General features: G+C 44.9%; 2 protein-coding genes across 2 annotated transcripts; one reads left to right on the top strand and one right to left on the bottom strand.

Annotated features, from left to right (window-relative positions):
• Positions 1 to 3236: 3236 nt before the first annotated feature.
• On the top strand, positions 3237 to 16933 carry PITX3 (paired like homeodomain 3). Its single transcript, XM_074295424.1, has 4 exons — positions 3237 to 3391; positions 14356 to 14494; positions 14663 to 14868; positions 15314 to 16933. Exons 2-4 carry the CDS (start codon positions 14377 to 14379, stop codon positions 15905 to 15907), a joined length of 918 nt encoding a protein of 305 aa, XP_074151525.1. The 5' UTR covers positions 3237 to 3391; positions 14356 to 14376; the 3' UTR covers positions 15908 to 16933.
• A 345-nt stretch (positions 16934 to 17278) lies between these two features.
• ELOVL3 (ELOVL fatty acid elongase 3) lies at positions 17279 to 21877 on the bottom strand. Its single transcript, XM_074295425.1, has 4 exons — positions 21511 to 21877; positions 19488 to 19619; positions 18725 to 18876; positions 17279 to 18158 (listed from the first exon to the last, which is right to left on the bottom strand). Exons 1-4 carry the CDS (start codon positions 21591 to 21593, stop codon positions 17722 to 17724), a joined length of 804 nt encoding a protein of 267 aa, XP_074151526.1. The 5' UTR covers positions 21594 to 21877; the 3' UTR covers positions 17279 to 17721.
• Positions 21878 to 22140: the final 263 nt, after the last annotated feature.

The raw sequence follows: 22140 nt of genomic DNA, 5'->3' as shown, positions 1-22140 counted from the left end.
CTAGAACCCAGACTAGTGGTATGTAAGATAAGCAGCTACCCAGGATGTAACACAGTGTGCAGGTGTGCTAATAAGCTTTTAACTAATGACTTGGGGTGGGAGTGGGAAAGAAATGTATATACAATATCCTTTCAAGTTAAATGAATATTATTTACATTTTCTCCATCATTTCTTAAGACTAGACAATCAAGGCAGCATGGTGGTTCAGTGGATAGAGCACCAACCCTGAAATCAGTAAGATCTGAGTTCAAATATGGTCTCATACACTTAACACTTCCTAGCTGTGTGCTTCTGAGCAAGTCACTTAGCTCCAATTGCCTCAGGAAAAAAAAAAAAAGACTAGACAATCAACAAAATAATGAGCCAAATCCAGATTTGTAGTATTTGGCAATTTCTGAAGTGCTCATACTGAAGATCTGGTTCTGGAATATCCCTGTCATAAGGATGTGTAATAAAAAATACTTTTAAAAAATTTTTGTAAACACATTTTTAATTCCTGGAAATTATACTCTCCATGGCATATGAGTATTTATTATGTAATAAATTGTTGCATGAATTCTGTTACAGTAAAATCTGAAGTACCATGCTTTCCTTGTGCTTGGGAAGCAGGTCTAAATAAATGTTTGTTGATTGGAATTAAATTGAATTGTAGCTCAAAGCTTCCCACAGACACATGGCAAACAGACTGTTCTAGTCTTCCTAAGGATATACCTATGTCTATGCTCTAAGAGAGAAGGAAGGGGTACCTTGAACCTTCCTTCCCAACATATCCAAAGGGCATTAACCTCTGGCCCTAGCTCTGGGTGGAATTCCAAGGGTTAATGGGAATTACAGACACCAGGAATGAGTCTACACCCAGCCAGGAAAGGACTCAGCTGCCTATTTTCTGTCTGATTAAGTTGGGTAGGGGCCTGAATTTATTTCCTTTGCAATCTGTCATATCCCATTCCCCTTGCAAGAAGAGAACAGAGCAATGTTGGGCTTAAAGAAAGTAGAGAATGAAATGAGAAGAGCAGGGAAGACAGACCTGACTGAAATAGCTACCAATAGAGAGATAACAACAGAGAAATAGCTGATGTTTCTCCATGCCTTTTTATCCCTATATCCAGGGAGATAGAGAAGAACCTCCTTTCTTGGAAAAGAGGTAGTCAGAGCCCTTCTATTCATTCCTACCTGGGCCCTCTGAGTTCTCAGACCTGTTGGGAAACCCTGTGGCTATCACCAGAAAACAGAGGTCTAGAAAGAGAACACATTTTGAGAGGGTCTGAGAGTAGCTTTATTCAGTGTGACTCCTTTCCCCAGTGTCTATCCTTCCTTCTCCAAACCCAATAAACTAAGCCTCATGTGAATCTACTTAATGTTCAGAGTTTCAAAGGTTAGGGTGGCTACACTCCTGGAAGAAACTGGTAAAACCTAAAAAGACATATTTGCTGAAATTTACATAGCAGTTTAATGTTTATGAAACTTTCATTCATCATCTCATTTGAGCCTTGAGAAATTCCATGAAAGAAATACTTTACAGATAAAGAAATTGAAGCCAATGGAAGTTAAGTGACATGCCTGTGACCACACAATTAAATATGAGTGAGGGAATTGTCAACTCTTAGACCCTATGGTCCACATTAGTAAAGAAGAAAGAGTGTTCCATATGGAATTAAAAGTCCCAAATTCAAATCCTGGCTCTGCTTGTGTGACCTTAAACTAGTCTTTTAACACTTTTTGTTCTTGTCCTTATTTGTAAAATGTGGTTTATTGGACAAAATTACCTTTAAGGTCCCTTGTAGTTATTAATCTACCTTCTTATGACTTGAGAGTTATCACCAGCTCTAGAGCTAAAAGCCTGTTTTTTGCTGACCCTGGCTCCAGGACCCCCAATTTCTGAAGCTGTAGAATCATAAAATTATAGATTTTAGAGCTGGAAGAAACCCTCAGGCCACTTAGTCCAGTCACCTCATTTTATAGATGAAAAAACTGAAGACAAAAAGGGTTAAATAGGGCAAAGTGCTCCAGTTCCACCAGGGAATCGTTGAGCTCAGAGTCTGCCCCCTGATTTCTTTTTGAGTGCTTAAGTGGAAGCAGTTATGTGGCATAGTGGAGATTGTCAGGCACGAGAACTTGAGTTCACTCCGACTTCAGACATGGCAAACTGTGTTTCTTAACCATTTGCCTCGGTTTCCTTAACTGTAACAAGGGAGATAAGAGTACCTACCTCGCAGGAATCAAATGAGAATCCTGGCACAGAGTGAGAGCTTTATAAATGTTAAAGGTTGTTATTATTCCAGTGGTTCCATTAAGCTTTGAAGATAGACCACTAAATGGTGATGGGGTTATTCTAAGAAAGAAAGAGGGAAGAAATGGAATTGGAGAGAGAGAAAAAGGAAAGAAGAAAGAGAAGAGAAAAGGGAAAGAGGAAAATAAGATGGAGAGAAAGGAAAAGAAGGAAAAAAACTCCAAAGAAATATAGGGAAGGAAGGGAGGAGGTGCTGGCTAGGGAAGGAAAGAAAATAGAGAAGGGGACAAAAAGGACTGAGAGAGAAGAGAGTAAAAAAAAAAAAAAAAAACGAAGACAATCAGAGAAATGTGAGAACCCAAGAAAAATTGGAGTCTTGGGCTACTCCATCTGCTCGATTCCATCTGGATTCAGCATTTCAGCGTCCCTTCCCAGTTGCTGTTACCAAAGTGCCCCTGCATCTTTGTCCCCTGCTCTTAAGCTCCACTGCCTCTAGAACTAGTTCATCTTCACTTCTTTTTCTCTAAACGCCCCCCACCCCCTTTCATTCCGCAGATCTGACCCTCAGTCCGCCAGCTCTTCTTGTACCTCCACCCAACTGCAGTGTCACTCTCAGGCTCCCCTGTTCTCTCCGCTTGTATCCCTAGACTCCCCTCAACCGGGTCTCCCGATCTCCAGCCCGCAACGCCACCCACAGCTTCTTCAAAGTCAGCCTTTGCTCGAGTCCCTTCTCTCCATCAGGTTGGGGCAGGGCCACGTGGGCAGAGGGCAAGGCTAAGTAACTCAGGGCTGCCTTCCATTGGTCAGGGGGTGGGACTTCATGTCACCCCGGAACGGTCAAGGGAAGGCTGGCCCCACCCCCAGAGGGTGGCACCCGAGGAATCACAGCTGGAAAGGGGCAGGACCTTGGGTGCGCAGCTGGAAGGGGGCGTGGCGGCAAGGCGCTTATGCTGCGGGCGGGCTGGGGGTGCCGGGGACTTGCCATAAAGTGAATGGGCGTGGGCGGGGGGGAGTCAGTCCGCTCCGGGTCTCTCTCTCTAACTCCCTGCGTGAGTCCCGGACCGCTCCAGAGGAGCTGCGGCCCTGACGCTGGGGGGAGCCCCCCCACTCCGTTCCCAGTCCCCCGGGACAGTCGGGAATCGGCTCGCCGCTGGACGCACTGTGAGTGCCCGCGCTGCTTTGCTGCTGCAGGGGCTGAGGGACTAGGGATGGGGACCAGGGCTGGGCAAAGGGGAACCGGGGACTGGAAGAGGAGCAAACGGGACCCGAGATGTGGGAGAGTAGGGACTGAGTGAGGCTCGAGGACCCGGGCTGCGGCGAAGTGACAGATGTATCCGGGATAAAGTGGCCGAGGCTTAAGAGAAAGGGACCGAGGGAGTAGTCGGGAGTGGGGAGACGGGGTAGATGGGGAGAAGGGGAAACAGTGAAGAGAGTTAGAGGAGTTAGAAATGGAGGCGTCTGGGCAATGCGGTGGTCTCCGTGGGGGCGGCCGTGCTGATTGTCCTAGGGGAAGGTTGCCTCAGATTCTCCTGACATGTTTCCGTCCTGGGCTTACTTCCCCCGGGGGTCCAGGTCAACTTTTATTATTGTAAACGGATCAGCAGAAATCCCAGGAGGACAAAATCTCCCGAGCAATGTCCCTGGGACTGGCGGGTGGAGGTCCAGGGAAAAGGGGGGTTCAGAACTCTGGGCTCCAGATGGGACTATATATCCACGGAAATGGGTCCAGGGCTAAGCGGACTGTGCATTGTGTGAGAAGACCCCGAGCCTCGGGGCCGGCTGGGCATAACGCTTTATAACTGAAGCTCGGAGAAACACCAGGGCTCTGTGTTTAGAGTTAGGATTGTAGATAACGTTCCAGAGGTCCTGGACCGGGCTGGAGGTGTTAGGTGGAGGGCTCGGGTTCGGGATCCGGCTGTTTGTGTACTGGGCCGGGCTGTGCATCCCGGTGGGTGTAGTGCGTTTGTACTAGACACGACACGGGCGTCCAGGACAGGATCGAATTTAGCACTTCTTACGCTTATTACCCTTTGCACGGGTTTCGGAGAGGGTAGAACTTCATTGAAAGGAAAAGAGAAGTACACAGACTGAGGATCGGCAGAGAACTGAAAATGCAGATCACCAGGCGCAATCGCTTCTGTTTTTCAATGCTTTCCTTGTTCAACTTCCATTCAACAAGAGGATCCTTACCCCTGCTTCTAGAGATGCTGACATTTTCTGTCTTGGGGGAAAATAAAGATAATCCTTAACCCATCTATAAACTACAGTCATCCAGAGATAGGGTGAAAAGAGAAGCAGAAAGAGAGCATTTAAGTGGAGCCTAGAGAAAAAACTGCCAAAAAGCCAGAGGAAAGCGGGAAGGAAGGAAGGAAGGAAGGAAGGAAGGAAGGAAGGAAGGAAGGAAGGAAGGAAGGAAGGAAGGAAGGAAGGAAGGAAGGAAGGAAGGAAGGAAGGAAGGAAGGAAGGAAGGAAGGAAGGAAATAAAAGAGAAATTGGGGATTCTAGCTGTTAAAGAGACTCAAATGGCCTTGACCTTCAGACTCCCATTTTCCTGATAATTTCCTACACACACACTTATTTCATGACTACAGGCTCCTGAGCCTTCCTATATCCCTTCTCATTTTTATACTTATTCAGAGAAAAGGGAACTGAGTTTTAAAAAAAAACAAACAACCAAAGAGCCACATAACTGACCAAGTGAGGCTTACTCCCTCCCTGGAAAATGGACAGAACATAGGAATTCTGAATTTTCCTTAACTCTTGACTTCACTCCCCACTCCCAGCCTCCTAAACCTGAGTGTAAAGAAAAGGAAACAGAATGATCTTTGGGTTTAAACGTCTGTTTGAGAATACATAAGGCTCAGGCAGCTGTCTGTATATTATAAGATTCTATTTTACCATCTACATTGCCATCACATGCCCCTACCCTAGGTCCCCTAGAATTATAAAATTGTCTCAGAGCTCCAAACTCATTGTATATTCTCTGATTCCCTTCTCCTGTTCTTTTTTCACTCTCCTGTACATAGACACTGTAGAGACTCACATGTTGGGGTAGAAAAATAGAGAGGTGATTGAAAAGATCTGTGGGCTAAATGAAAAAGATGTAGGCAAGTGATATAGAATCATAAATACAGGGTCTGTATATTGTCAAACATAGACTATGAATCTATTTAAGGGATTAAAAATTCCAAACTCTAAATGTAAAGCTCAAAATTCTCAACTAGGACTCAGGAATCAGTCATTGAAAATCATAAAGAATGGATAGAACATCAGTCTCTTTGCTTTGGGCATAGAAGTCAACATAAGCATTCTCTTTGCCTATCTACAGACAACAGTGTTTACTGTGTGCAGTTTTAGTCTCTCTCAAGAAACATGAAATGGAACTAGAAAAGGCCCAGTGATGGCAATTAGGATTATCTGAGCGATAGGGAACAGGCAAAGACTGCTTGCTGTCTGAGGACTGAAAAAAACTAGAACTATTTAGTTTAGAAAAACAGACTGAGAGGGGATAAAATCAAAATTTATAACAAGAAGAATATTATGGATAAGAGGAATACTTTCATCAAATTCTGAAACTAGTTAAGATTTCCTTGAAGGTTAAGTGATTTAAATATAAGGCAAATTAAAGAAAGTCCTATAATCATACAGGTAATACATTTAGGGAATTTCTTTTTCATAAAAGGTGGCTTCAGGAACAAAGTATACATGGAATGAAATGGTAGAAATGGAATGAAATGGGTTGGAAGAAATTGATGACCATTAAGAGAAGTGAAATATGCCTGAATTTGAAAGCTGATATCAGTGATACCTGTACTCCATGACATGTTGTTCAGAGCTGCAGTTGACAGCAGAATTCTGATCTAAATGAATCATGGGCCTAACCCTAGGGGTTATTATTTTTGTATTCTTAGAACATATCTCAATGGTTGGCACATAGGAGGGACTTAAATGTTTAATGATTGGTTGATCCTTGGTAAGATGGTGAATACACCCTTGACTTAGATCCTAGTCCTATGTTCCCTGTCTTCTCCTAAGAGACATTTGGATTGGAAATCCTCTCACATTAAAAAAATCCTTCCTGGTTCATCTTTTCCTCTCACTTTTAACCCACTTCCAGCCCTGACTCCTATGCAATGAAAGCAAGGGCAGCAGGCCAAAACCTCAGAGGGGGGAAGGGGGTCAGGTCCTGGGCTTTCGTTTTTTTGTTATGTTGTTTTTTTAATCATCTCCGTTCCCATTATTTGCCTTCCCCCATTTATACCAGTCACCTTCTCTGCCATAGCTGACAATATAGGCTAGTTAAGGACTAAGATTAACATCAAAACTAACCTGTGAGTCACCCCCAGTAATCTGGAGATGACATGGTTCCCATATACAAGGTTAAAGATCTTTAACTCAACCTTCTTAGTATTACATACATTCAGGCCTGAGAGAGTAAGGGTGGGTGATGGAAAATGAAGAAAAAGCAAAGGTTAGAGATTGTCTCAGATCTATCCCCTTTTTCCATCGCTATGCCCCTACTTTAGTTTTCATCACTTCACATGCAGACTATTTCAACATACTGCCACCCTCTTTTTTTTTTTTTTTTTTTTTTTTGGTCAGTCAAGAGTTAAGTGACTTGCTAAGTCATACAGCTAATAAGTGTCTGAGGCCATATTTGAATTCAGGCTCTTCTATCTCCAGAGCTGGTACTGTATCCATTGTGCCACCTGGCTGCACCTCCCTCCCTCCTTTTTTTTTTTAATTTAAATATAATCAATTTCACTTTTTTATTCATAAGTTTTGTTCTTATTATCCAATCTGGTCTTTATTGTCACTCAAAACATTTCAAAAATATTTATGGAAAGTCTGAATCACGTATATCAAGCATTTTGGCCAAATAAATATTTTTAGATAACAAAATTATTGCAAATATTTAACAGTTTTGAATATCCTACACTTCTGAGAGCATCTTGGGATATTTGGTGAACTAATTTCCTCACCACATCTACAGATTTTGTTTTTTAGAATCCCACTTATTTCAGAGAAACCTTGAAAGGCTACAGCAAACTGATAAATTGGCTCACAGCTTTTGAATTACGTTGAATAAACCTCAAATATAGTCTATTATTACTAAAATAGTATTATTTTAAAAATTGACTGTCAAACTTGGGATTTCCCCCCGCCTCAAGAAGTTTATAAAACCAAGCTTTTTATTCAATAGCAAATAATAATAATAATAATAACCACTAACTCCTCAAGAATTTGCAAAGGTTTTTATTTTAAGGTATGGTAGTCTTCACTGAACATATGGTTGTTGAAAGCCGAGTTACACCAAATAGCATTTTGAAGAATAAAGACTTTTTTCTTAACTTTTTTCCCCCTGAGAGTGCCAACTCAGTCACTCATTCCATTTTGACTTCCCACTTTGATCCAAATACAGAAGTTCTTTGGGTGAGCTATTAGCAACATCATGAAGAAAAGGGGCAAAATAAAGTAAGAACACAAATACCATCTAGTTTTTTCCTAGAAATTTTTTTAGATATTCATTGAGAGGCAGCCGGAAAGGATGAGATACAATATAATCAATTCACACATTCAACCTCTAATAACTTTCTTGGAGATGGCCACACACAGTGTAATACATGAAATAAAGAATCAGGAATACTCAGTTAACCCACAATTCCCATTAAGATGGATGCCTTAAGTCCCACTTCTTTTGTTCTCAATCTCATATAGTTGAGCTTCAAATTTCATTTGAAGTCTCCTTATTAGGAGTTCTCTGTAGCAAAGGGAAGCCAAATAATATGTGAGTTCAGTCTTTACAAGTTAACTTAAATATTTGATCCTAAAACGTGTTGCTTTTCTTACTTTCTTAAGTTTTCCACTCTTTGCCAAATTACAACACCCTGCACCTCCTCTGTGTGTCGCTGGCCATCTTTTTTTTTTTTTCTGAAACTAAAGCAATGAAGCACTACCAATAAAAAAATAATAGAACCCTAGCTAAGTTAGGTTATTCAGCACTAAAAAATCTGTCATTCATCCTAAGACAGTCCTAGATTCCTGTTGGAGGGATTTGTTATAGTTCTTCCCAATCTCTGATATCTGTCTCTGTTTTTTTTTTTTTTCTTGATCCCACTCTCACTTTCTTCTCTCTCCCCCACTTCCTTCTTTTTTGTCTGTTTCTTCTCTCTTCCTCTAGTTCATTATGCTTAGGTTGCCAGATAAATCTTCCTATACTACAGCTGCCAGACTATTCTCCTCCTCATAAACCTTCAGTGGCTCCATTATTTTCAACAGAATAAGGTTCAACATCTTAGCCTGGACTGATCCCCATCCCCTCTTGCCAGTTTACACACTTTTCTTTATCATGTGTACTATACGTAGCCAAGTTAGTGCCCTCTTTATCCTTCAGACAAGTCATGTTTATTTCCAACTTTGCACTTTCTTCTTTCGGAAGGCTCTCCACTTTTCTCTCAGTCTGTATAATTTCAGGCAGCTAGTGTGAGGCAATCAATAGAGCTCTGGGTTAGAAGCCAAGAAAATGTAAATTCAAATTGGATTTCAGACACATATTAGGTTTACGATCCTGAGAAAGTCACTTAACCTCTATTTGTTTTAGTTTGTCATCTGTAAAATGGAGACACAACAGAAAGGAAATGGCAAACCACTTTAGTCAATTTGTCAAGAAAACCTAATGGACAAAAGTCCATGAGGTCATGTAGAGTTGGATACAACTGAATGACTCAATAACAAAATCTCACCTTGCTTTTTGGGGCTCAGTTCAGGCACTATCTTTTTCATGAAGTTTCAAGCTGTGTCAGATAGTTTTAGACCACAGCAAATCTTCCAGACTCATTCAGGAATTTAATTACATGATGTTTTATATTGTGACTTACCTAAGTTTTGTCTTCTCAACTATGCTAGAAACTCTTAAAAGTCAGGATAAGAATTTTCTGACATATTTCATTTCCTCCTTAGCAACTGTGTAAGTATGTATAAGTAAAGTCTCTTGTCATCATTTACATAAAAGGTTGATGAAATGGTGAATCTAATTACATGCAACCTTTTATTCTTACTCCTTTGTAACAAATTCCCCAGTTTCACAATGCCACCACCTGAGGACATGAGGTTCTTTCTGGGCTGAGGCTTTGGATCCCATACTCCTTTCCAGGTAATTCCTACCTGGATCAGTTCAATCCAGAGGGTTTCAGGACACAGCAGGTCATACAATTTGAATGTGTTTGTAGCCTCTGGGATGAAAGCTGCTGAACCAGTCCTGCCTCCAGGGATAGTAGAGCTTCATTCTCACAGTACTGACCTAATCTTTTATGAGCCCCTTGCTTTAATGTACTTCTCAGTACTTCTTTGCCATGCTGTGCCACAAAACAGTATGAATCAAATACCTCTTTTCTCCTTCCTTTATACCTGCCTACTGGCCCAGCTTGAGCTTCTCCTATTTGGTTTCTGAAAGAGGAAGTCTCTCTCCAATGTAGACTCCAAGTCTTCCCATCAGGATTAAAGTCAAAATGACAATGACACTGTAACCCTGTCATTAGATTTTTTCTGGTTATTCTGTTTGAGACTCCAAGGAAAGAAAGACTATTTTCTTTTGAAAACAAGCTCATATTCAAATTTTCTCTGTCCTACTAGCTTGGGAGCAAAATTTCACTGACCTGAGACCTCCTGCTTTGACAGGATTTGGCATCGACCTCATTGTGCCATCCCCCCAAACATTTTATCTTTCTTTTCTCTCTCCCTGACCAGTAGCACAATCTGGATCCTCTCTTTATTGAGTACTGGCTATTTTGATCTTCCCTCTCTGTTTAGAACTTTCCTGCAATCCTAGCTCCAGGCAGGATCTCAGCCCCCCTACAGGCTTCCAACTACTTCTGGCTCTCCTTTCTTCCTGCACAGACCCATAGAGCTAGAAAACACCCACACTAACCAAAAAGTATAAAGGGGAAGAATAAATACCCTATTCTGGGTTCATGTTTGTAGTGATATCTTGAGTTACATCAAAACTTGTTTGTTGGGTCTTAGCCCTACTAACTCACAAACACCAAAATTTTGTTTTAACTGCTAAATTCTGTCTGCTGCCTGATTTTTGTTCTCTGTCCCTCACTTCCAGAGTCCTGGTTTGTCCTGACTTCTATAAAGTGAAGGATCTTTCACATTCAGCCTATGTCTAGCTCAGATTAATGATAAACCGCAGCCACTCAATTGATCAGTTCTGCTTAATTACCACCTGCTCCCTGCTCCAGTATTCCTCCCTGTACTCTTTGCTTTTTGATATGGCCTGTTCTAGGAAGCTCTGGTTCCTACCCTGTCCTCTAGCTTAGGGATCTGTTCTTTTCTTTACAAGGTGTCTACTATAGTGTTACTTTTTCTTTTTCTTGGCTTTTCACATGTAAGGACCTTCTCTATTTCTCCTGTTATCCTCCTTCCCCATGATATGATCATAAATGGTTATCTTCCTTAGGACTCCACTTCTGACCCCTCCTTAGTTCCAGAGGTAGTTCTCAACTCACTTAACTCTATTGTTTGCTAGAGCTGAGCTTAGACTAATGTATCCTCCCCAAACCCATAACTAGGGACTGTGCTTCCACAGGGACTCTGGGAACAGGGATGCGGCTGTAATAGCTAAGAGAACGAGGGATGGGAATCTTCTTCTCACTTGCCAAAGTACTGTGCCTTTATTGGGTTTCTTGGTGAGACCTGAGTCTTATTCCTTCTTCCAGACAAACTTTCTCCCAATTGAGCATCCAAAACATCCATGTTTCCCTTCCCTTTTGAGAGTCATTAGCTCCTGGAGCTGGCCTGCTAAAGGGTTGGGGGATGGGGCAGAAAGGGGCCCAAGTAGGGAGAGCCACAGACTCCAAAACATCCAAAGCAGCTGTCACTGTCACAGGGCAAGGGTGAGAAGGCTGTGTCTCCATGTGGGTATGTCTGTCTGAGTTTGAGTGTCTGAGTGAGTATTTCTGTGTATGAATGATAGCATGTAATAGTAGATGTGTATGAGATTGTTTCTGTGTGTGAGCACCTTTTTCTTTGAGTCGGGTGTATTTATATCTCTGGAGAAGTGTGTTATATGTACAAATGTCACTATGTCTGTCTCCATGTAAATATATGAACGGCTAAGATGGTGAACACGAACTCTCTGAGTTATGTGAATGTTAGCTCCGGTTTCCCACATCTTTTTTCTTCTCTGGTTGCTAGTTTTATTCATGTTCACCATATCCACCCCAATTATATGAAGAAACTAGGGCCCAGAGATTGGAAGACTGGGAATAGAGATAGATATTGAACAAGAGAAACAAAATCCCAGGATTTTAGACTCAAAGATCTATGGTACTATATGAGACCCAAAAGTATGAGGTCTTGTTTAATAGTAGCTAGCATTCAAAAAGCTATATGAGCTTTAAAATATTAACTCATTTGATTTTCACAATATCCTGTGAGACATGGTGCTATTGTCCCTATTTTGCTGATGGGGACAAAGAGAGTTTGAATGACTTACCCAAGATTATACCCATAATAAGGGCCTGAGGAAGGATTCAAACTCAAGTCCTGTACTCTTTCCACTATGCCATCTAGGCTTCTACTATACTATCTAAGATGAGATTGGGGCATCCCTGGACCCTTCTCCCTTGCTCTTTATGGGTACAGCAGTATGCTGGAGTGTGTTACTAACTACTCACTGCACCCAGGAAAGGGAAGATCTGGTCTAGATTCTGGGATAGATCAGGAAGACAAGGAGTAGGAGAGAAACGCATGGAGTCCTGGGATCTATTTTACTCTTGTCTTCTCAAACTCAGGTAATAAAAGGGCAAGTGGTGGGAGACAGCTCCTAAATTGGTAAGGAAATAGATGTATGACCCTTCTGCCCTCCACATCCTCACCCTCAAAAAGATAATCTGTACCCAGGCAAAAGAACTTTTAACCTATTCTTAAGAATAAATTACTTTTTGCTGGTTAACATTCATACTTAGAAACTTGGAAGGAATGGGTGAATATATAGGAATTGGCAAGAGAGTTGAAAAGGAAAGAGTAAAAGATATTAACTCTGCTTCAAGAAGACTCATCTCTGATAGGTGTTGACTATTCTAGGGTTTCTCTTTATCCTTTCTGGGTGACCTGACCTGTCTAGAGAAGGGTTTTATGGGCCTTTGTGCTACCTGACCTCTATCGTTCCTCAGCCTCCACAACTCTTTCATGTTCTTTCCTTCTAGTCTCAGAGTCACTTCTCTATAGAAACAGAAAAAGATAATTGGAGAGTGAGGGTGGAGTGAAGTGTCAAGTTTTCTCTGGCTACAGGGAAACTGGTTTTAACTCTGGCCTCCAATCCTTGTCTTGGAGGGACAAGTTGAGGGGATAGACAAGGGAGAGATTTTTGACTAAATAAGGTGGGTAGAGATTGGAGAGAGTGACTAGTAGCTGGCACTAGTGGTTGAAAGGTTTATTGGCTTGGCATGCCCAGGGAATGATAGGAAGAGGATGTAACTGTGTTGGAGACAGGGCAGCTGTGATCTTTTAGAGTTGGGTAGAGAAAAAGGGCATTACCATCTGCAAATAAGTATCCATTTGTTCTTTCCCAGGAAAGACTTATGACAGATTCATAGGAAGCAAAGTGAAGTATGACTTAATTGGGGCTTGTCCACTATATTAATGCTATAATGCAGAATTTTGCACCCCCCCACTACTCTGGACTGACATGGCAGATGGACACTTCCCTACTTCCTGTTATGGATAGGATCACGTCCAAATGACAGCTCTCCTTCCCATAAAGAGATGCTGGGATCCCCGAACTCCTTTAGTGAGCTCCCCCATCAGAATTCTTCAAGGCCTTTAAGGAATCATTAATATATATATATATATATATATATATATATATATGAATGTTTGTGGTAGCATATGTATCTATGAATGTGTGTTTATGAGATCACTTGGAAGACAGCACAGTATATTATTTACAGGGCATTTAGTTCTGCATAAAATGTAAAATCATACCAGGTTATCCAAACAACAGAGAGGATGAGCTGTGTGTGGTAGAGTTTTAAGTATGGATAAAGGAGGGAGACCATTTGTCTAGTCTAGTGTCTGCATGTGCACGTAGTCATATAGGAAGGAGGGAATATCAACAGATGTCCGTCGGAGAGAGTGTGTGTGGGTGTGTGTTCGTGTCATGTGTGTTCAAAGACAGCCCTCTGAGGATAAACTTTTCTTTCTTGGATTTAGACACTAGTATAAATGGAAGTAACTATAGCCACTGCCTCTCAGTGCTATTAATCTTCATCTTACTTGACCAATAAAGAATACTGATGCATCCCACTTTGGTGCAAACAATAAATTAACAGCCATTTTTTAAAGTGCCCACTAAATGTTGCGCTCACCATTAGATACAAAAATGAGACTGTTTTTGCTCTTGAGGAGGTTATGTTCCATAGGATATCAGTGTGAATATAACATGTTCTCAAAAAAATAAATATGAGATCTCTACAGAATAAATATACAGTAAGTTAGAGGAAGGAAATAACTGGGGGAATCTAGATAGACCTCTTTAAAGAGATAACTTGACCTGAACTCTAAAGGGAACTAGGGATACCTAGAGGAAGAGGTGAGAAAGAGCATTCTAGGTATAGAGGAATAGTTTAATTTAAAAGTCCACAGGCAGAAGACAGCACAATCTGGCTGTAGCATAAAATGTGTGAGTAGGAGGAGAATATAATCAGCTTGGAAAAATAGTTTAGAAAGAGAAGCCAGAAGAGATTATTTTATCCCGATGGAGTAATTGAAGTTTATTGAGTAGAGGAGTGACATGCTTTATGGCACTATGCTTTAGGAACACCTCCATGCAGTTAGTTGCATAGAGGATGGGTTGGAAAGGGAAGAATCTAAAGGGCCAATATATTGACTATTGCAATAATGGAGGTGATAAGTGATAGGGCTTGAACTAGGTTGAGTATGGAAAGAGTAGAGAGAAGGGAACAGATGCATGAGATATTATAGAGGTAGAATCAATAACACTTGGCAACTGTTTGCATATGAGAGTGAGAAGAGTCAAGTAATACTGGTGGGGGTGGGGGAAGAGCCTAGGTTATCAATTTAAGGATTCACCGCTGACCACCCTTCCTCTTCGTTTCCAGAGCCACCCTGCTCTGGGCCCCATGGAGTTTGCCCTGCTGAGTGAGGCTGAAGCCAGAAGCCCTGCACTGTCTCTGTCTGATGCCGGCACTCCCCACCCCCCTCACCCGGAGCACAGCTGCAAGGGCCAGGAGCATAGCGGTGAGTGAGAGGGTCTTGGCTCAGAGGCCTAGAATAGAAGGTGGACCCTGGTGAGGGGCTAGCTGGGCTCTAGGCTGATCTTTGCAGTGATTGGAGGAGGACACAGTGGCCCAATGGGGGGACCTGGGTCCGGCCAGAATGACTCTGCCCTTCCTCATTCCCATCCAGACACGGAGAAGGCTCCACCTCAATTGCCCGGAGGGTCCCCAACTGAGGATGGTTCCCTAAAGAAGAAGCAGCGACGGCAGCGCACGCATTTCACCAGTCAGCAGCTGCAAGAGCTGGAAGCAACCTTCCAGCGAAACCGCTACCCGGACATGAGCACCCGAGAAGAGATTGCCGTGTGGACCAACCTCACCGAGGCTCGAGTTAGGGTATGGGGGCCACCTCTTCCCATCCTCAGAAGTCCTCTTCCACCCTCCTCAACTCTACCCTATCCTAGCCTACGTAACTTTACCTAACCTTCTCCCCCGCCCAGCCCGGCCGTTACTTATTTCTTCTTGCCTGTACCTCCCAATACCTACACATACCTGGACTCACCCGGTCTCCAAAGGCCAACTTTGCCCCGCCTCCCTGGGCGCCACTCTCTCTGCTCCAGCCAATAGTCTCCCTGCTCCCTAACCCCGCCCCATCTTCAGCTAGCTCCGGGTCTCACCTAAGTCCGTCCCGCAGCTTCCCTCCACCCTTTTTGTCTTCCCTTCGGAACGATGCCCTGTCCGTTTTCCGTGTCCCCTTGAACCTGACCCCTATTGTTTCTCGTTTTTTCGGGTTCCCCCTGCCGCCTGCCCTTTCTGACTTCCGGGTCGCTCCCGTCCCCAGGTGTGGTTCAAGAATCGCCGGGCCAAGTGGCGGAAGCGGGAGAGGAGCCAGCAAGCCGAGTTGTGCAAAGGCGGCTTCGGGGCGTCGCTGGGCGGCCTGGTGCCTCCCTACGAGGAGCTGTATCCCGGGTACTCCTACGGGAACTGGCCGCCCAAGGCCTTGGCCCCGCCGCTTGCAGCCAAGACCTTTCCCTTCGCCTTCAACTCGGTCAATGTAGGCCCGCTGGCCTCGCAGCCGGTGTTCTCTCCTCCCGGCTCCATCGCCACGGCTGCCTCCATGGTGCCCACTGCTGCCGCGGGCGCCGCGGGAGCTGTGGCCGGCCCAGGAGGCCTGCAGGGATTGGGCGGGGGCCCTGCGGGGCTGGCCCCGGCTGCGGTGTCTTCGGGGGCGGTGTCCTGCCCCTACGCTTCGGCCGCGGCCGCAGCCGCCGCTGCCTCTTCCCCTTACGTATATCGGGACCCGTGTAACTCAAGCCTGGCCAGCCTGCGGCTCAAAGCCAAACAGCACGCCTCTTTTAGTTATTCCGCAGTGCCGGGTCCGGCCCCTGCCGCCAACCTCAGCCCGTGCCAGTACGCCGTGGAGCGGCCAGTATGAGCCGGCCGGTCTGCTCCCCCAGCCGATCCCGCCCGCCCACCAGGAGCAGGGCTACGGACCGATCAGCCCCGCCTTAGACTGCAATTCCCCAGGGTTTGCTCCGCTTGACCCTCAGCTCTCCCAGCGTCTGGACTAGAGTACCCCTCCTCCTTTGGGGCGGGGGGCAGTCCCTGTTCCATCCCCTGGTCTCGGCGGTACCCTGAGCGATAACTCGGACCGGAGGGACAGAAACAGTGGCCTCCAGCTCGAGGCGGGGGAAGGCAGCTAGGCCGCGGTGAAACCCCCTGGGGGACAGAAGTGGGAGACCGACGTTCCTCGTTCACCGGCCGGCTCGTTTCGGCCCCCTCCAGTTAGCTCCGACTCTCTCCCCATCCCGGTTAAAAAAAAAAAAAAAAAAAAGAAATAAACCGGAGACTCCCCTGCCACGTGCTGATTCAGTCCGGGGTTCAGCCTTCTCGGGCATGGCCTAATCCTCCCTGCCGCCGCCCCCTCGCCCTACCTCGCCAGGTGGAGGCACTCAGCCCCCACTCTGGGCCCCAGTTTCCAAGCTTCAGGTCACCCTTACGGAGAACGGGAGGAGAAGCTCTGGCTCACTAGGAGAAAAGACCAAGGCCGGGGAGGAGTGCTAGCGCGGAGGGGAAGAGATGCGAGAGCTCCCTGCTCTGCCTACCACAATCAGTGCGGACGCGGCGCCACCTCGTGGCCGCGACGGGAACTGCCACCAGATCTGGCCTGGTCGCTCCAGAGATGGGGATGGGGGATGGCTGAAATAAGAAGATAGAGGGTGTGTGCATTTGTGTGTCACCTCATCATAAACCGAGGAAGTGTGGTGCAGTGGAAAGAGGCTGAGACCCGGAAGCGGAAGATCTAGGTCCCCAGTCCTGGATTCATCACTCATTTGATGAGTTATTTTATCCAAGGGTCACTCCCTTCTCCGGACCCATTTCCTCATCCGGTATCACTCTCATTTTACCTTCTACTCCTAAGGTTCTATGAGTCCATAAAGAACATTTCTTAAGTGACTTACCTATTTGTGTTTTGTGTGGGTGTGTCCCTAGCAGTGTATATGTTTGTCGCTGTCCACAGGGGCCCCCACTTCTCATGGCCAGTATTTCCTCTGAGACCCCATCTCAGCCAGTGTTTCTGTGTAGTCCCTCAGAGTCTGTGGGTTTGTCTGTGTTTCATGCGTATCTGAATATCATTGTTCATATAAATGTGGGGATGATTTCTTTCCACATCCTTCCTTAGGCTGACCCCCACATGTCCCTCCTGCCCCCCCCCCATTGATGTCAAATTCTCATGCCAAACTTTTTATCTGGTCAAAGTAGGTCCCTCTCCAAGGAACACTCCTGGTAGAGGAAAGGAGGCGCATTTCTTTTAGATGTTTAATTTTTAAAAATATAGCAAGAAGAATTAAGATTTCTCAATAGAAATATAAATAACCTTAGAAGGCCAGAACTATTCTCTCTGACAGGACCAGCACTAGCCTCCATCTTACCTAAGGGCCTGAAAAAGGGACATTCTCTCTGGCCTTCACATTAAAATCAGAAATATCAAATTATGGGGCTTTTTCCTATGTGTATGTGTGGGAGGGCGTTTCTCAAGTCCTAACCCCACACAAAAGAAGGGAGCACATCTTGTTAAATTTCCCTTACTTGCCCAAGAACACATTTGAGTAGGAGAGGACCATACAATTATCCCCAGAGCCTGACCCTGTTCTTCATTCCCTCCGCCTCAGGACTTTCCCCTCACTGAAACATCCACTTCCAAAGGAAAGGAGCAGTTGGCTCTCTTACTTCTTTAGATCTCTGACTTCACTGGCTCTTGGCCTTGATCGTAGCCTGGGTTTGAGAAGTTGTGAAGTAGGCCTTATAAAAGAAGTGTAGGAAAAGGGCAAAGTAGGCAAAGTACATTGCAAAAGTCCAGAAGAGGTATTGCGTAGAGGTGTAGCACTCACAATCACTTCCAAAGAGAAAGCTCATGATGCTGACAGAAGCCCCAACAAACATCTGTGTGATCTGCAGAGTGGTGATGAGCATGGGCAGAATCCGGGGGGGTTTTAGTCGCAAGGCCTTCATTGTGTAGTAAGAATACATGAAAGCATGTACACCATAGTTCATAGTCATGAACCAGAAACCGCCTGCCACAGCATACTTGTAGGCAAACCATGTGTACACTAACACTGTGCTATGGTGGAACCAATGCAAGAACAGGAGCCGCTGCTTCCGAAGTATGATGAATGCAGTGTCCCCTGGGGGGATGGGAAGAAAGGGAGGATGAGAGTCATGAGTGGGAATCCTCATGGCCATTGAACATTAGGAACATTTGCCCCCTCCTGCACATAGCACTGGCTTCCATTTTCCCCCACACCATTCCTGAGGAATGGGAACAGCAGGGAAGGATAAGTCCCAGAAAGAAAGATTAAGAAAAATAATTCGGGGGGGGGGGGGGGGAGGTGAAGATTCCAAGGGAAGAAGAGGGTCTATTATTATCATTACTCTTAATAGTAACACTGATGTAGCACTTCATTTACAAAGCACTTTCTCACAATAGTCATGTGAGCCAGAGATTCTTGTCTCCATTTTATAGATGAATTACTTGGAACTTAGAGAGATTAAGTTTATGGACATGAAGCTTCTATGTAACACAATTGAACTTGAACCCAGATCTTGTCATCAAGACCAGCGTTCTTTTCACTATAGGAAACTTTACCTCAGAGTAAGAGCTTCCTGAGAGTAGGAAGAACATTTCTGGAAGAGAAGGGGTGGGAAGGGGGCAACTTTCACAGAAATTTGGCTGGTGAAAATTGTAACTTACCAAGCTCCACAATTTTGCTGAGTACAAAAAGGAAGGCCCAGAAGCGCACAGTAGGGTTACTGACGGTACCATGGTGGCACAAGGACTCCTTCAGCCCCATTATTATGAGTAGAGCTCCTCCATATTTCCATGTCCTCACAGCTCCCAGGATGCTGAAATAGGGTTAGCCCAAAGCCTCTAAAGAGTTCTTTTTCCTTAACTGTTCCTGATCCCACTTCCCACTTAAAAAGGGGTCTAAATTTACAGGGGTGGGAGACCTTATAGCCCCCAGAGAATGGGAGGCCTGAAAGGCATGAGAGCCCTAAGGGATTCTGAGAGTGTCAAGGACTATGAGGATATGGATATGGGGATTCCAGGGATGAGGAATTCCTCAGAAAGCATTGAAGGTTCAGGAAATTGAGGACTTAGGAGGTGGATAGGTTTGGAGGTGAATGGAAAATTGATTTTGTGATTCTGGGGAATTATAGTAGAATCATGGTAAAGAAGGTGTTGGGCATTGACTCAGGAGATGAGAGAATTTGACATTTATTATGATCTGAGAAATGGGGAAATATGATTAGGGGCCACTAGTGATTAAAAAAGTTTGGGGTATTGGAGGTCTAAGGGATAGAGGTGGTAAACCTTAGGAAAGTCTAGAATCTATGTGATATGGAAAAACATTAGGAAAAAAGGTGGGAATCAATATCTGAAAATGGCAACCTTAGGAAAGTCTAGAATCTATGTGATATGGAAAAACATTAGGAAAAAAGGTGGGAATCAATACCTGAAAATGGCAAGGATGAAAGACCAAGTCGCTAGAGGCAATCGTAAGTTGAAGCCTTTTCGGTCCTTCATATATCTCTGCCCCATGAAAATGAACATGAGATAAATCAAGGCCAAAACAATGGCCACTGACCTGCAAGAGTAAGAGAGATAGGTTACTAAGAGACTATGGGAAATCTTTTGGGGTTTAGAAAGGACTTTCCCCCGAAAAATTCTACACTTAAGGTTTGGGAAATGTAGACAACTAAATCTTGGTAGCCTAATGATTTGGCAGGGAAGACAGGTGATGCAAGGAATCTTAAGGTTTATTCATACTTTTCTGAATGTTAATGGTGCCTTCCTCATCTGTGCCTTTGCATTTATACATTCACAAACATCCTGCTCTGTTCCCATAGACTCAATGGTCTATGTTCTCTACTCTGTTAGGACAAGAAAGCCACCCCTATCTCCATAATCGGACTCTTCTCCCTCCCTCTTTGCCAGGGCCAAGACCAACCTTCCATCTGCTTCAAAGATTTTGATTGGTAATGACATGTCTTTCCTGCTTCCCTGACTAGGCACTGACATGTGTGGTATGGGGCAGTTCGGATAGGAAAACTGAGGGAGAAGTAGTGAGCAGAGCAGACATCTCCTCCTTTCCCAGTTTCCAGGACAATAGGGTATTCAGGGCACAAAATGCCAATTGTGAAAGATGGCTGCTCACTCAGAGGAGCCAACCCCAGCTTGGGCCCCTGGTTTCTAGTAGCCCCATGTTTATCTCCACACAAAGAGATTAACAGACAGCTGTACATATATATTTGCAGATATATGCAGATACACATGCACATACACAGAAAAACCTATTGTGTAGGACTAGCACTTCCTAGTCTTCCAGGATAAAATTCTGGAAAGCCAGGGAAAGACAAATAAATATAGGGAAGAAGAGATCCTCATCAGGATTGGTATCATCATCTGAGAGCCAGAACTACCTACAGGTCTCATTGGACAGAGCTACCACATGGTCCTCCCAGGCAGTAAGGTGAGAGGAAGAGAGTGAGGAATGGGGGGGGGGGGGAGCAGCTAGGTGGCTCAGTGAATAGAGCACCAGTTCTGAAGTCAGAAGGATCTGAGTTTAAATCTGACCTTAGACACTTAATGCTTCCTAGCTGTGTGACTGTAGGCAAGTCAATTATCTCAGCCAAAAAAAAAAAAAGAGAGAGAATATGGAATAGGTAGGGTCTGGGAAAAGAGGAAAAGCTAGCCCTGGTGAGAGATCTGGGAAGGGGAAACAATACAATCAGGTTAATACAATCTGATTCTCCACTAGCTCCTGCTGCTGTCTTAGTATCTCTTTTTACTTCATCTTTCATCCCATTTAAGTACCAGATGTCTTTTCCCCTCCATCTCTATCCTTTTGGGGATGAATGGAATGTTCATCTAATCAATCCTTGGAAGAGAACTGAAGGAATCTTGAGAACCTCCCTCTCTCCACACACTCCGTGGGACTTGGGCTCCGAAACGAGTTATAAAGTCCTTTCTATTTCTATTTAACATTCTGATCTTGAACTCAGACTCTCTCCCTCCCTCCCTCTCTCCTCTCTCCCCTCTTCCCTCTCTTCTTTCTCCACTCTCCCATTTCTTCTCTCCCCCCCTCCCATCTCCCCTCTCCTCTTTCCTGCTCTTCCCCCCTTCACCCTCCTCTCTCTCTCTCTCTCTCTCTCTCTCTCTCTCTCTCTCTCTCTCTCTCTCTCTCTCTCTCTCTCTCTCTCTCTCTCTCTCTCTCTCTCTCTCTCTCTCCTTCCCTCCCTTTCTCCCTCCCTCCCTCCCTCCCTCCCCACTTTTGAGTATGGAATTCCCTCTAAATGGGGAAGAGAAACAGGAGAGCAAACAGTTCCTTTGAAGCTTTCTGCCCCATTCCCCAGCCTTCTCTCCTCTGCCTCATAACCTGTCTCCCCACCATCCAGGTAGAACTAAAATTGTTAATCTTGTTCAGTTGTACCTGTCCAAGAGTGCCCCCAGGGCAGGGGCAAGGGGATTTCACTCACCAATATTCGGACAGCCAGGGTCGTAAGTCCGACACCTTCTCGAATTCGTAGCTATGGATAAGATTTTCGAAAGTTTCATTCATTTCTATTTGCAACGGCACCTGAAGGAGCAAAGAAAGGAAGCAGCTGAGCAGAAAGGGATACTTGAGGAAATGACTCAAGGATAAACTGCTCTACTGTAATGTGCCCTAGATGGAATGACCCCGGGAACTGGGACGATGACCGCAGGAGACTCGCAACCGCGAAGCACTTAAGAGCAGCAAAATCCGTGCCACAGGCGACACTTCCCAGTGGCTTATATGCCCGCTTTGCCAAGAAACTGGACAGCGACCCAGAGTCCGGCTGTTACCCAATCCCCGCGCGTGGGCCGGAGTCTTGTCCTGGCTGCGCTCCCGCTTCCGGTTCTCCGATTGGCTGCCTTAGTAGGGTACCACTTGGGCTACGCCCCTTCTGGGCGCAGTCTGAGGCCACAAACTCTTCTTAGTCCGCCCCCGCTTTCCCCCTGTCTCTCCCAAAGGTTCCCAGGCCCTATCCCGGAATTCTGACCGCGTCCGTGCGCCGGTCCTCAAAGTCTGTGTGTGCGTTCTCCTTCTCCCACCCCCACACCTCCTGGCCAAGCCTGCTCCTTTC

This window comes from Sminthopsis crassicaudata, chromosome 2 (assembly GCF_048593235.1).
Source record: "Sminthopsis crassicaudata isolate SCR6 chromosome 2, ASM4859323v1, whole genome shotgun sequence".
NCBI lineage: Eukaryota > Metazoa > Chordata > Mammalia > Dasyuromorphia > Dasyuridae > Sminthopsis > Sminthopsis crassicaudata.
Note: the sequence above shows the minus strand (reverse complement) of the source record. Positions and strands in the feature narration are given on the sequence as shown.